The 14,802-nt window shown below is 45.0% G+C and overlaps 2 protein-coding genes across 2 annotated transcripts; both read right to left on the bottom strand.

Moving 5' to 3' along the window:
- Positions 1-2,884: 2,884 nt before the first annotated feature.
- Positions 2,885-5,290, bottom strand: LOC121838153 (cuticle protein 16.8-like). Its single transcript, XM_042294234.1, has 3 exons — positions 5,282-5,290; positions 4,116-4,169; positions 2,885-3,295 (listed from the first exon to the last, which is right to left on the bottom strand). The coding sequence occupies exons 1-3, from the start codon at positions 5,288-5,290 to the stop codon at positions 2,885-2,887; spliced, it is 474 nt and encodes a 157-aa protein (XP_042150168.1).
- Positions 5,291-5,608: 318 nt separating this feature from the next.
- Positions 5,609-13,655, bottom strand: LOC115314096 (the record flags this gene model as incomplete). The annotated part of the gene is made up of 2 exons (XM_042294233.1): positions 13,642-13,655; positions 5,609-7,862 (listed from the first exon to the last, which is right to left on the bottom strand). Coding segments are annotated over exons 1-2 (2,268 nt in total), but the record flags the coding sequence as incomplete, so codon positions are not given.
- Positions 13,656-14,802: the final 1,147 nt, after the last annotated feature.

The following is a 14,802-nucleotide window of genomic DNA, read 5'->3' as shown; positions in this document are numbered from 1 at the left end:
AAAATTATTCATCTAACGTTTATAGAAACCAAATATTAATTTTTTTTCTGACTGATATTTGTCGCCGCAAACACGAATAATAGTTTTAAAAAAGTGTATTGTTATTTCAGGACCTGAATTCATTATTGATCTTAAAAACAGCAGTAGAATATTCGTAGCACTAAATTTTATGGTGCTTATCACTGGAAGAATTACTAGCTTGATCCCACAGTCGTTCTTTTTTTATAAATATAATAAACAATCACATACAGAAAATAACGTTAGCTCTCTTTACTAATCTTGCATGTGTTTAAGAAAATACTTAAACAGCATGCTACTTCAATCTTTTTATATCAAATATATTAATCATTTCCAGCCTTAATAAAACCCTGATTTATTACGATGTTTTACTTTTATCACCTCCGTATTATTAATCGATACCGCAAATTTAGAAATCCGTATCCAGATGGTTGCTTTACGTTTATGAAGAATAACTTATCCGACATCGTATATTGAAATTTTATTTAAATGATTAACTTACTATTCAGGAGTCCGTGAAACTCTTCTGTGTGCGCACCCCACATATGGCTGCTTAAGGTTCGGCTCCAATTCTCTATAATGTAAAATGATGATTCAGGATAAAATATATTTTTCTAACTTAAGTGGTGGTTACTTAGGCACTCAGCCTTTTACTAAAGGTAATCTTAATGCATCGTACTATTATTTTATCTGCGCAGTCGTTGGAGGTCACGAGTCCTACAATGGAAATGTCTATGAGCAATTCGTGTATATATAACAAGTTTAAAGTGCATAGTCTGGATATTTCAATGTAGCCAAACTCGTAGTTCCCCATAATAAAGAATGCACTGCCAGGAATAAAAACTATGCATTTGTGACCTCATACTCCGGCATCGCTCGCATGAGTTTTACGCCCCTACGATTGAGAAACCTGGCCTAATATTTGGCAACCTAGAGGCCTAACATTGTCTGTGTAATGCTTTGCACTACGGAGTTAGGGTCAAGGTACTTTATATGTGATGAGCCAAAGAAATAGACAAGTGCGGTTTTTATCAAGGTCCCCATCTATGTGCCATAGATGAGCGAAAAGATTCCATATGTCAAAAACACCAGCAGTGATGCCTACTCCTGGCATTTAACTAGCTATCCAAGAGTGGAAACCGAATGGTAGCATCATTTGGACAATTGCCGGTTACTATTTACTGGACATGACCAAAAATATCTAAACCACACTTAAAAAAACATGTATTCAAAAAACAGTAGAAGAGGATTTTAAAAAAAGAAACGAGTTAACGCGAGTTAACGGTAAATTCTATCGTAGTTGTGACCTTTGATTTGAATATCACAAGCATTTGACCCAAATAAACGCAACAAAAATTAAAAAAAAAACCCTGCAGGGTTTGCCATCACAATTAGACGTTTTAATTTCCTTGCGCGTGTCGCTTGTGAGGAAACGCGTGCAGTGTTTTGACTGCTCCGTTAAGGCTTGAGGAAGACGCGGAAATGCTGAAGTCCCAGTATAAGAAGTCACGATTCTTTCCTCCACGGAAATGCACCGGGAAGGTGGGGCTTGAGCGCTATTTTGAAGGTGCTGTTGTGACTACCTGGGGCAACAATATAAAATTTAGCTTTGATATTCGTGGTCCTGGAGGTCAAATGAAGATTTAAAAGGTTTTCTCAAATACAAATCCGCTCCAGTATCTCCTTAACACGCCGTCAATTTTTCTTAGTGGTATCGGTGTCGAGTTTGGGGGACAAGTTAGATTCATTGGTGTTATATTTAATACTACTGTGACATGAGGCGCCCCTATAAACTCATTCTGCCCCACCCTTTCTAAGAATATTAGAATTATTTTTGAAAAAAATTCATATTCTAACTATGAAAACTAAACTAACATTGCACTATCTCTTTACATTCGCACTTAAGCTACTTTTTTCGTTTATGATAACACCATGTGTCTAGAGTTCAAACATTCATAACTTTGTAAAAGAACGCATGTGCTCTCTTATGATTATCATATCAGAATCTCCGCGACCATGAATTTATAAAGCATCCTCACGCATCACCAAAAGTGCAAAGCAATAAAGCTATTGAACGACACGAAATTACGACCTTTGAGCTCGAGCACATTTTGCCAGTCACCTGTCAGCAACTGCTTTTCTTTAGTTTCAAAATACGGTGATATAGTATCATAAAAGCGGTAACGACCTTGTGGAAGAAAAAAAATACTGGCCTAGGAAAGCTTCATTTTAGATCTAAAATTCCATTACCCTGCCTCTCTGTCTCTCTTTTTCTATTTCTCTCTTTCTCTATCTTTGTCGCTCTGCATGTGTGTGCAAGTAAGCGAATTTTATTGTTTTAACTGACGAATGAAATAGATGGTAGAAGCGTAGTTCAACTGCGATTTCCTCAGAAAAGCACCGCAGTTTGGTTAAGGTTAATATAAATATTTTCTTGCGTGATGATATTTTTTTAACAGTAACAAAATACGTGCGCACGGAAAGCATAAAATGACAAGAAATAGTGCAAGAATAATAATTTTCGAATTGCGTTTGCTATAAATATTAGTTTTAAATTATCATATTTAAAGCGTTGTGATTTAGATCACTCCCTAAATTGTGATTTATTTACTGATGAAAAGCACAATATCAGGCCGCTTGTTGCTTATCTTAAACACTGGTTTATGCCGCTCCTGGGCCCACGTCAGCAATGCTTTCTGTAGTACACTCCTTGATGTCAAGTCGCAAATACTAAACACTAAAAACAAACTGTGACGTAGAAACGAAATACAGACCAGACCACCACCACAAAAGATAAATAAATACACAAAAGTATACATGTTATTATAAATAAAACCTTGGTTCATTTTACCATAAATAGTCAGATTTAGGCGCTCTTAGCCTGTCCGAAGGAGTAGGATATGGGAGCGTGGGATATAGCGTGACCCACTGTAACAGCATGGATGGCGTGAACAACTGGGGCAGCGTGGACAGCCTGGACGGTGACTGGAACAGGCTGAACGGCCTTCAAGCTAACAGGAACGGGACTCTTGACGGCGAAGGAGGCGACCTGCACGTCAGCGGGGTAGGAGCCCTTGGTGCCTGGCTCGTTCGTCTCGACGGTGGCGTGGAAGCCGATGGCGTCGGCGGTGTACTTCACAGCGCGGGTTATTCCTGAGGCGTCAGAGTAGCTGTAGGATCCCACCCTGGCGTTGTTGGCGTCGGCGCTATCTTCGTGGGCGATGCGGGTGCCGTGCTCGTCGGTGTTGTCGTAGGCGAAGCTGTATGGCTGGGGAGGCTGGAACGAACGCGGTCAAGTCGTGTTGAAGATGGATATGTCGCACGAGGAAATATGTGAGGTTTAGCTCCTCGATCGAGGTTTACCATATTATTAATTCGATTTTGTGAATATAATACATTTTAGAACATATGTTCCCTTTTCACTGATACGTTTTTTTATTTTTTGACGTGCTTCGAAATAAATATAATATTATTGAACAGTCGAACTTAAGCAAACACAAATTTGAAGTTGAATGTTTATACAGCGAGATGTATGTCTGACCTTTCTGTAGGAAATACTGGTCCTCTGTGTAAATACGAAGCTTACCGAGAGGATTTCTAACATTGGTTCTTTAACGTGCGTCACGCAGTAGTTATACGTGTGTGAAGGCCGTTACAATTCACATCCGCATTGAAATGGCGAGCGGTAGGTATCGAACCGAAAAAATGATTGTTGAGCTCTGCGTTGCGAGTTTACGTATACTGGGAGCTGCGGGCGTTAAGGCACTCCCACGTGAATTTTATAAACACGACTTTTCTTTGTTTTACGTTCGAGAGTCTGCATGATCCCATTAGTCAGATGCCATTCAAATATTTTTTTCAATAGTCAAAACCATACTTTTTTTACAACTAAACTACATATAATAGGGTGCCTTAACTAATGTTGACCTCTTCCAAGATGAGTAAATGAGCGAAACTTTTCTATTAAGCCATTTTAAAAAAATATTTTTTGTGCACTGTTTTACGAGTTTGTATATGTTAAATAATTTCTGGAAACGTATAACGTCTGCTATAATATGAGTATGTTGTGTTACAAAGAATGTCATATCAATACTTACGTATTCTTCAACCACTCCGGCAGCTACATAGGCGGAAAGGCAGCAAAGAAAGACCTACAATGAAAGCGCCACAGTTAAGTTTACGTGACAAATATTACTCTATTGAAAATTCCATCAAGCTACGTAATTTGGGACACTGACTGCCAGTCAGCAGCCTTGGTGGAACGTGATGGACCATCAGACGTCATCTGATGGTCCATCAGATGACGTCTGACTGCCACTGCCAAGGGAATTTCATCAACAACGGTAGCATTTATATAAGAGTAAAGCTATACGCACACATAAATATCGCCGAATGCCTCGATAAAACAAAATGTTTGAGAAAAAAAAAAAAAAAAAAAAAGCAGGACCACCGCGCATCGAACCCGCGACCGCTTGCGTAATAATCGTACACCTTACCCCTATGCTATGCTACCGCTTTGGAAACTCGATTTGACTATTCATTTTATACGAGATGCTTCGGCTGCAAATGCAGTTAAGCCGTCAGCATGTTACGCAAAGCACACGTACATCACTCGCCGTACTTCAGTTCTACTCACCTGCCATGTAGAGTACTTTCGCGTCGTAGAACGATCCTTTTGTTCGCGCGTCACCGGCCCAGTAGACCTGGTACACCTTGTCGTTTTCAACTACACCGCTAAAGTCCCTTACATCGTCGGAACTCACAACTGGCTGGGTCTTGTCGAATAGAAATTCTACTAAAACATAAGACATTGTAGAGCCCGGGCAGGATCGACAGGTTGGAGCAAGCGGGCAAACAAAACGAGTCGAGAGCGATTGTTCATGAAAGCTCTTCGAAATAGCCTTTGCTGCTGCCTAACACTTTCTTGAGTGAAGACTTGACATATTTAAGCATTCTCTCGCAGAAATTACCCCACCAGGTGTCTCTTTCGAAAATAATAAACTTTAACTGGATCTGACAATCCGCGAAGAAGCTCTGTACTTTTTGTTACATGATGTCGTCCACAGTTTCTTCAGATTTCTGGAAGCACGCAGAAATGTTTGCACGTTATACGAAAAGATGACTCTTCACATTCCTCTTCAAGCCACAAATCTCTGAATGGTCATCAAAAAGTTGCTGGTAGACATATCTGTCATCATTTCCAGGTGTTTGTCACGTCTGACTGCACAGGTGAAGTTGATGACGAAGGAAATATTGTTCCTACTTTGGTCATTTCTGCTGAAAGGTACAGCAAAATTAATAACTTTAACGTTAAATGCTCACAGAAAAATTGGTATATCTTTACACCCACTCGTCACATATAATACACACCAATACTTCAGTTTGACGCAAAGCTTATATATTGAGGTATTTAGCGCACAAGGTAGGAAGAAGAAGGACAGGACAGAAAAGAGCGCTACTCACAACTACGTTTACTAAGAAAAAGGGAAGAGAAAGAAAACACCTAAATAATCCGCCGCGGACTCGTGCACCTGCCACAGCCCCGTGAATGATAGCGGCTAGTTCATCCAGGCTCGTGCGGGCCCTTCATTGTTTGTTCAAGGAATTTCCTTTCCTTGTTTGTTAGCGTAACGGATTCAACGCTGATACAGTTCCTGTCCTCGCGAAGGATGTAGAAGGCCTCCAATACCTCGCGGGTCAATTTGTCTTTGTTCTTCCCCAGGATGTTGGTCTCACGGAATAATGGTCTGCATGTGCATTCCCTGCAATGGAGAGGAAGATTTCCGCCCACTGTAGCCTTCAAGGAGTAATCATGCTCCCGGAGGCGGTCATTGAGGCATCTGCCCGTTTGGCCTATGTAGCTCTTACCACACGAAAGAGGTATCTTATACACGACGCCCGAAGCGCATGGTAGGAATTCGTTTGCATGCTTCTTGGTGCACGTGGGTTTTGTGGTACCCTCAGCATGCGCATTCACTCTATTGCAAATTTGGCTCATTTTTTGTGGTGCTGAAAAAACTACTCTGACCCCATAGCGGCTTGCGACGTTCTTTAAATTATGGGACATCCTGTGAAGGTACGGTATTACAACTGGCCTTGTTTGCTTGACACTGGTCTTGTTGGACTGGAAGCCTTTTGCCTTCTTGACCAGAGCGTTTGCCACATCCGCCAGTAGGGCTGACGAATAGCCGGCTTTTGTTAGCCTCTCTACTTGCGTGGTGAAGCTGGCTGACATAGTATGACGACAAGACTTCCTTAGTGCCGAGCCCAGACACGTTAGAGCTATGCCCCTCTTGATGATTTTTGAGTGCGCCGAGCCGTAGTCTAGAATGGCTTTCTTGGAACGTGGGCTGTACGACCAACAAACATGGGTGTCCCCCAGGTGGAGTGAAAGATCCAGGTACTGAAGTATGTTTTCTTTGGGCACCTCAAATGTAAACTTAAGGCCGCCTCCGTACTCAGCAAAGGTCTCCATAATGTCTGCTACTTGTATGTTCATACGTTCGTCATCTTGAAGAATTACCAGGAAGTCGTCAACATACCTGGCGACCTTGTTCACATTTTTGCCTTCAAGCGCACTTTCTATCACACAGTCCACTGCTCCCAAGTAGATGTCACTAAGGACTGGGGCAACGCAGGAACCGATACAGACTCCTGACTTCTGCAGATAGCACCCATCCCGCCACCCAACTATCATAGACTTCAGGTAGAACTGTAGAAGCTCCATAAAGCTCTCAATGGGTACTCCGCTGGAACTTCGGAAAGCGAGCTCTCCATTAGCTTCTATACAATCCTTCACCGAGGTCAGTAGCTGGTCGTGTGGCAAGGAGTAAAAAAGATTCTCCACGTCAATGCTGAAAGCGGTTCTCTTCTCAGGACCCCCTAATCGGAGATATTCCACTATCTCCTCAGAGTTGGCAACCCTGAAGGGGTCTCTAATGCTTAGGGCGGACAGTTGTTTTTGAAGATAGAAAGCAACTTGCTTTTGCCACGATCCCTTTTCTGTGACAATGGCTCTAAATGGACAGGCCTCTTTATGTGTTTTTACGCTGAAGAAGACCTCGAGGTGTAAGCGCTCTGCTTTCCCAACTCTTGCGGCTAACTGGGTTAACGCTAGCCGCTCACACAGATTTTTTGCTTTATCTCTGGTTTTCTTCAGGGCGACTTGCACCGGTCTAAAATTTTTCTCAATAGCTGCCCTGGCCTTTTCGTTGTACTGGCCATCTGGCAACACTACAAAATGTCCTTCCTTATCAGATAACAGGACGCGTAGTCCATTAGTGACCATGTATTCTACCAAGGGCCTAAACGGTCCCACTGGTCCTCTTTTTTGCGGAACCTGAAGGTTATCCACGCACTCAGAGATGCACCTTGGTCGGTCCTCCTCTACTGTCCGGTATGCTACTTTCTTGGCTAGTGTGACCAACTCCGGTGGGCTCAAGACTGGCTCGTAGCAAAACTTAGGGCCTACCTCCAACCGCTTGCCAACATCCGGTGGAATCGTTACATCACCTAGGATTGTGAACTTGCCCGCCTGGGAGGGAACCTTGTCTTTCTTGGTTGGTAGATGGGGTCTAATGCTTTGCCAGAGGAACTCCGTAGCATCTCCCGCTGACTTGCTCATCCTACGGAAGTATCTTCGTTTTTGTCCATCATTGCCAGTACTGGAAGCACAGGCTACTCGCAGGCAGTCTCTGAAATATCTTTCCTGGCGCCAGTATTCCGATCGCAGCACACGGCATACCCTTCTCGTATGCCCAGTCGATGGAGCAAGGAAGCCGCACACACCTCTGAGTTCCACTGGGCAGGTACCTCTTCGAATGTGCCAAGAGGCCACCCGGGCACTACACACACAACGGGCGATTAGGTTAACAAGGATACATGGATCCGAGAAAGGAAGGTTGAAGCTTACAGGAGAAGTGCCCGATGCAAAAGAAATAAACTGCAGTAAAGTTGACATTTGGGCTAGTTGGTAGTCTAACATATTGAGGTATTTAGCGCACAAGGTAGGAAGAAGAAGGACAGGACAGAAAAGAGCGCTACTCACAACTACGTTTACTAAGAAAAAGGGAAGAGAAAGAAAACACCTAAATAATCCGCCGCGGACTCGTGCACCTGCCACAGCCCCGTGAATGATAGCGGCTAGTTCATCCAGGCTCGTGCGGGCCCTTCATTGTTTGTTCAAGGAATTTCCTTTCCTTGTTTGTTAGCGTAACGGATTCAACGCTGATACAGTTCCTGTCCTCGCGAAGGATGTAGAAGGCCTCCAATACCTCGCGGGTCAATTTGTCTTTGTTCTTCCCCAGGATGTTGGTCTCACGGAATAATGGTCTGCATGTGCATTCCCTGCAATGGAGAGGAAGATTTCCGCCCACTGTAGCCTTCAAGGAGTAATCATGCTCCCGGAGGCGGTCATTGAGGCATCTGCCCGTTTGGCCTATGTAGCTCTTACCACACGAAAGAGGTATCTTATACACGACGCCCGAAGCGCATGGTAGGAATTCGTTTGCATGCTTCTTGGTGCACGTGGGTTTTGTGGTACCCTCAGCATGCGCATTCACTCTATTGCAAATTTGGCTCATTTTTTGTGGTGCTGAAAAAACTACTCTGACCCCATAGCGGCTTGCGACGTTCTTTAAATTATGGGACATCCTGTGAAGGTACGGTATTACAACTGGCCTTGTTTGCTTGACACTGGTCTTGTTGGACTGGAAGCCTTTTGCCTTCTTGACCAGAGCGTTTGCCACATCCGCCAGTAGGGCTGACGAATAGCCGGCTTTTGTTAGCCTCTCTACTTGCGTGGTGAAGCTGGCTGACATAGTATGACGACAAGACTTCCTTAGTGCCGAGCCCAGACACGTTAGAGCTATGCCCCTCTTGATGATTTTTGAGTGCGCCGAGCCGTAGTCTAGAATGGCTTTCTTGGAACGTGGGCTGTACGACCAACAAACATGGGTGTCCCCCAGGTGGAGTGAAAGATCCAGGTACTGAAGTATGTTTTCTTTGGGCACCTCAAATGTAAACTTAAGGCCGCCTCCGTACTCAGCAAAGGTCTCCATAATGTCTGCTACTTGTATGTTCATACGTTCGTCATCTTGAAGAATTACCAGGAAGTCGTCAACATACCTGGCGACCTTGTTCACATTTTTGCCTTCAAGCGCACTTTCTATCACACAGTCCACTGCTCCCAAGTAGATGTCACTAAGGACTGGGGCAACGCAGGAACCGATACAGACTCCTGACTTCTGCAGATAGCACCCATCCCGCCACCCAACTATCATAGACTTCAGGTAGAACTGTAGAAGCTCCATAAAGCTCTCAATGGGTACTCCGCTGGAACTTCGGAAAGCGAGCTCTCCATTAGCTTCTATACAATCCTTCACCGAGGTCAGTAGCTGGTCGTGTGGCAAGGAGTAAAAAAGATTCTCCACGTCAATGCTGAAAGCGGTTCTCTTCTCAGGACCCCCTAATCGGAGATATTCCACTATCTCCTCAGAGTTGGCAACCCTGAAGGGGTCTCTAATGCTTAGGGCGGACAGTTGTTTTTGAAGATAGAAAGCAACTTGCTTTTGCCACGATCCCTTTTCTGTGACAATGGCTCTAAATGGACAGGCCTCTTTATGTGTTTTTACGCTAAGCGGTTGGAGGTAGGCCCTAAGTTTTGCTACGAGCCAGTCTTGAGCCCACCGGAGTTTGTCACACTAGCCAAGAAAGTAGCATACCGGACAGTAGAGGAGGACCGACCAAGGTGCATCTCTGAGTGCGTGGATAACCTTCAGGTTCCGCAAAAAAGAGGACCAGTGGGACCGTTTAGGCCCTTGGTAGAATACATGGTCACTAATGGACTACGCGTCCTGTTATCTGATAAGGAAGGACATTTTGTAGTGTTGCCAGATGGCCAGTACAACGAAAAGGCCAGGGCAGCTATTGAGAAAAATTTTAGACCGGTGCAAGTCGCCCTGAAGAAAACCAGAGATAAAGCAAAAAATCTGTGTGAGCGGCTAGCGTTAACCCAGTTAGCCGCAAGAGTTGGGAAAGCAGAGCGCTTACACCTCGAGGTCTTCTTCAGCGTAAAAACACATAAAGAGGCCTGTCCATTTAGAGCCATTGTCACAGAAAAGGGATCGTGGCAAAAGCAAGTTGCTTTCTATCTTCAAAAACAACTGTCCGCCCTAAGCATTAGAGACCCCTTCAGGGTTGCCAACTCTGAGGAGATAGTGGAATATCTCCGATTAGGGGGTCCTGAGAAGAGAACCGCTTTCAGCATTGACGTGGAGAATCTTTTTTACTCCTTGCCACACGACCAGCTACTGACCTCGGTGAAGGATTGTATAGAAGCTAATGGAGAGCTCGCTTTCCGAAGTTCCAGCGGAGTACCCATTGAGAGCTTTATGGAGCTTCTACAGTTCTACCTGAAGTCTATGATAGTTGGGTGGCGGGATGGGTGCTATCTGCAGAAGTCAGGAGTCTGTATCGGTTCCTGCGTTGCCCCAGTCCTTAGTGACATCTACTTGGGAGCAGTGGACTGTGTGATAGAAAGTGCGCTTGAAGGCAAAAATGTGAACAAGGTCGCCAGGTATGTTGACGACTTCCTGGTAATTCTTCAAGATGACGAACGTATGAACATACAAGTAGCAGACATTATGGAGACCTTTGCTGAGTACGGAGGCGGCCTTAAGTTTACATTTGAGGTGCCCAAAGAAAACATACTTCAGTACCTGGATCTTTCACTCCACCTGGGGGACACCCATGTTTGTTGGTCGTACAGCCCACGTTCCAAGAAAGCCATTCTAGACTACGGCTCGGCGCACTCAAAAATCATCAAGAGGGGCATAGCTCTAACGTGTCTGGGCTCGGCACTAAGGAAGTCTTGTCGTCATACTATGTCAGCCAGCTTCACCACGCAAGTAGAGAGGCTAACAAAAGCCGGCTATTCGTCAGCCCTACTGGCGGATGTGGCAAACGCTCTGGTCAAGAAGGCAAAAGGCTTCCAGTCCAACAAGACCAGTGTCAAGCAAACAAGGCCAGTTGTAATACCGTACCTTCACAGGATGTCCCATAATTTAAAGAACGTCGCAAGCCGCTATGGGGTCAGAGTAGTTTTTTCAGCACCACAAAAAATGAGCCAAATTTGCAATAGAGTGAATGCGCATGCTGAGGGTACCACAAAACCCACGTGCACCAAGAAGCATGCAAACGAATTCCTACCATGCGCTTCGGGCGTCGTGTATAAGATACCTCTTTCGTGTGGTAAGAGCTACATAGGCCAAACGGGCAGATGCCTCAATGACCGCCTCCGGGAGCATGATTACTCCTTGAAGGCTACAGTGGGCGGAAATCTTCCTCTCCATTGCAGGGAATGCACATGCAGACCATTATTCCGTGAGACCAACATCCTGGGGAAGAACAAAGACAAATTGACCCGCGAGGTATTGGAGGCCTTCTACATCCTTCGCGAGGACAGGAACTGTATCAGCGTTGAATCCGTTACGCTAACAAACGAGGAAAGGAAATTCCTTGAACAAACAATGAAGGGCCCGCACGAGCCTGGATGAACTAGCCGCTATCATTCACGGGGCTGTGGCAGGTGCACGAGTCCGCGGCGGATTATTTAGGTGTTTTCTTTCTCTTCCCTTTTTCTTAGTAAACGTAGTTGTGAGTAGCGCTCTTTTCTGTCCTGTCCTTCTTCTTCCTACCTTGTGCGCTAAATACCTCAATATGTTAGACTACCAACTAGCCCAAATGTCAACTTTACTGCTATTGACGCAAAGCACACTGGCGTTGAACCAACGGTGCCAACGTTCACGAGCAGCTTGATAGACGAGTTCTACAACTTATTAAAATAGCAAATGTGCTTGTAACGGACTGCAAAAAAGTAATCGGGGTTCTCTTGGCCCTACTGTAAACCCTCAATGTTTTTTTCTGTAGTTTTTGATACGTACTTTAGCTATTAAACATCTTATATTCTACCTCCATCAATCCTTTCGCAAAAATCAGGGCCGCCAGTTCGAGGTCAGTCCGCAGTACGTCGAACTGAAGTTTTGGCGTGTCTTATATGCGACAAGGCGTGAAATGGCTACACCCTTTTGTTTTAGAGTATGGGACAGTCCGGATGACTCTGTCGCGAGGTAGTGGTGTAACTGGCTCGGTTGCCGCACCACTGGGGATACGGTCGCAGGTGACATATTGCTTCAGTACCTTCTTTACCAACTATCTTTTCTCGGACGATCCAGAACTCTTCCCTAGGTTCTGCCAGAGTCACCACTAGACCAGCATGCAAAGGTGGTCGATGCGCGACATTGATAAAAATCTCGGTGAAACGATGTTGTTAAGAAAAATAATAGGATGATTGACATCGTAGCAGAGGGCAGCATGGCCAAAGCGCCCTCCAAACCTCAGTATTACGTCTTTGTCTAGGTAGGCTTTTAAGTACCGCAGCGGATAGTTTCTTTCCGTACGTGCTGAGCGTGAATGCATTGGAGCTATTTTTGAAAGTATTAGAGTTGAAATTGCATAATCAAACACGTTCGAGCTTGTGATACTTCTGTCGTTAATGGTCTCTGGCGCTTCTCGTTGGGGTGCCTGGAGGTTTGCGAGAATCGATGTAACTAGGAGACTTCTCAATCAAGCGTTGAGGGGGAACTGTGCCGCTACTGATTCAAGACCTGATCTTCATTTAGTGCTATCCGGTAGGCGTGAACTGTTCTATTTTATTCATCAGCGGCGGTCTTTTAGCCCGTTCCTTCATAGGTTGGCCAGCAAGTGGGCGCTTTTTTAAGCTTCCAAGGAAGGGCCACCTCACACCGTTCGTCCACAAGCTGGATGGACGATGTCAGTGCCTTGATGAGTTCTTGACCACTTCTTTTATGAAAGGTTCGGTTCGGTTATGCCCATGCTCTCCAACTCCCAAAACAACCGAGGCTTGGTGTACAATGAGCATGTGTTTTCAGTCACGCAGGATCGGAGTACTGCAGCAGTCGAACAGGTGTGGGAAACTGCTCCTTGAAGTGTCCACCCAAAGTTCGTCTTGACAGCAGCCAGTGCACCTAGCAGTTTCTGTACCTCACCTGAGACCAGAGCACAGTAATAGTAAGCATCGATCAAAATACAAATACCCAGCCTCCTTAAGTGGGCTGGTGCGACGCTCACGTCTGCCAGTTCAGGAATCCTTGTCCTGACTCCTTGCAGAACACTGTAAGGCAGGACAAGCTGATCAGAGCGAATCTCTGGTGTCTCCAGGGTTTCCACGCAATGTTACTTTCCGCTGTACTGGCTCCTAATCTAATTTTGTACACGTCTATGTTTCTCTTTCACGATATTTCCTTCCCACAAAGGCGTATATAGTAACCTCCTCCTAACCAATAACTTCGAGCTGCAGTTCACGTGACACTTAATTTATCACGAAATTGCGTTAGCTTCCTCTGTGTAAATGGACACGAACGAGTGTTCTTCGTTGCTTTCGTTCTGATCAATCTTGAGCCTTTCGGAATAGCACAGTACGCCTTTTGGTGCTCTTCTTGCCTCTCGCAGGGTGCAACTGAGCTGCGGCGGTGTTGTTACTTGGCTCCCAAGTCGGGTCACACACTTCAGTCATGTGCCTCCTGCCGCATTGTTCGCACTTACTTTTGTTGTGGCATTCCTTAGATGCGTGTCTCATGTTCGAACACCGGGAGCACCAGCCTTCTCCTCAAAGCCTCGTTTCCTCTTCATCTAGAGAAAAGATTATGGCAATCTTGAGTCACGTGATTCTTTGCAGTGGAGAATGCACGAGATTCAGGATGCATGGAGCGGCTTGTCAAGTAAAGTGAAGCAGCCGACACTTTGGAAATCAGAGCCCTTCCACCCTCTGTTCTATCGTTGTGACTTGTACTGTTGCATTCTCGTTGACAAGTTAAACTTTTTACTCAACTCTCCATCTTCATCTTCCGAAAACGTTGTAAGCTCTCTATTTTCAGACTGTCATCTTCTTTGTCTGAGGAATATCGACACTTGTGATTCTCGACCACAAAATCTGAAGGCAGCATTTTCAGTAGTGCAGAGCAGAGCACGGCTCCGTAACTGTTGTTCATGGCTCCGAGAGCCGTGAGAGCAGGGATGTTACGCAGCAAGTGATAATAGAGACTTCATAAGGCGCTCACCTTGTTTGGAATTACGTACCGCTGACAAGTCAAGCAGTAGGGTGAGGTGTTCTTGAATTAGAGCATCTGGTCGACTGAAGCACTCTCTGAAGAGTTCGATGAGTGTGTTGAAGTTCTCACCCTTGACTTGAATACCAGCTACCGCTGCTTCTGCATTCAACGTGAGTGCCGATGGAAGGTAACTAAACTCCTCGGCGCTATACAGTGAATCATTGTCATGAATGGCTTATTTGAGCTGTTCCCAGAACGGTTGCCAATCGGTTCCTGCACCATCCAATCGTTAGAGTTCCAGTTTTGGAAGCTTCACCTTCGAAATTACGACGTTTCCATTGCCGTTGTGGTGAACACGCGTTGTATTAGCTTCAGTCCTATGTTCGTTGGGCTTCCTATTTTTCTTGGCTAAGCTTGGCGATGTAGGTGGTGCTTCGATCTTTGCATTTGATCGTGCGAACGTAGTTCTGTTCTGCGTCCCCCTCCAGTACTAGTGGTTCAACGGCCATATTCACGTTGTTTTGTTGTAGCTGAAAGGAACCAAGCCTTATAGATGGTACGTTCATACTTCGCTCGTCTTCATGGTTCTTGTTGGATGACTCTATGTCGGAGACCAGTTTTGTCATCTGGTACCTCAGGTATGTTATTTTCTGCT

This window comes from Ixodes scapularis, unplaced genomic scaffold (assembly GCF_016920785.2).
Source record: "Ixodes scapularis isolate PalLabHiFi unplaced genomic scaffold, ASM1692078v2 PGA_scaffold5__190_contigs__length_132052651, whole genome shotgun sequence".
NCBI lineage: Eukaryota > Metazoa > Arthropoda > Arachnida > Ixodida > Ixodidae > Ixodes > Ixodes scapularis.
The sequence above is the reverse complement of the archived record's forward strand: the minus strand, read 5'-3'. Positions and strand labels throughout refer to the sequence as shown.

Excerpts from the sequence above, each read along its gene's own strand:
- LOC121838153 (XM_042294234.1), bottom strand. Across the intron at positions 3,296-4,115 it reads CCGGAGTGGTTGAAGAATAC|CCTCCCCAGCCATACAGCTT; the intron begins GTAAGTATTGAT and ends CGTTCGTTCCAG.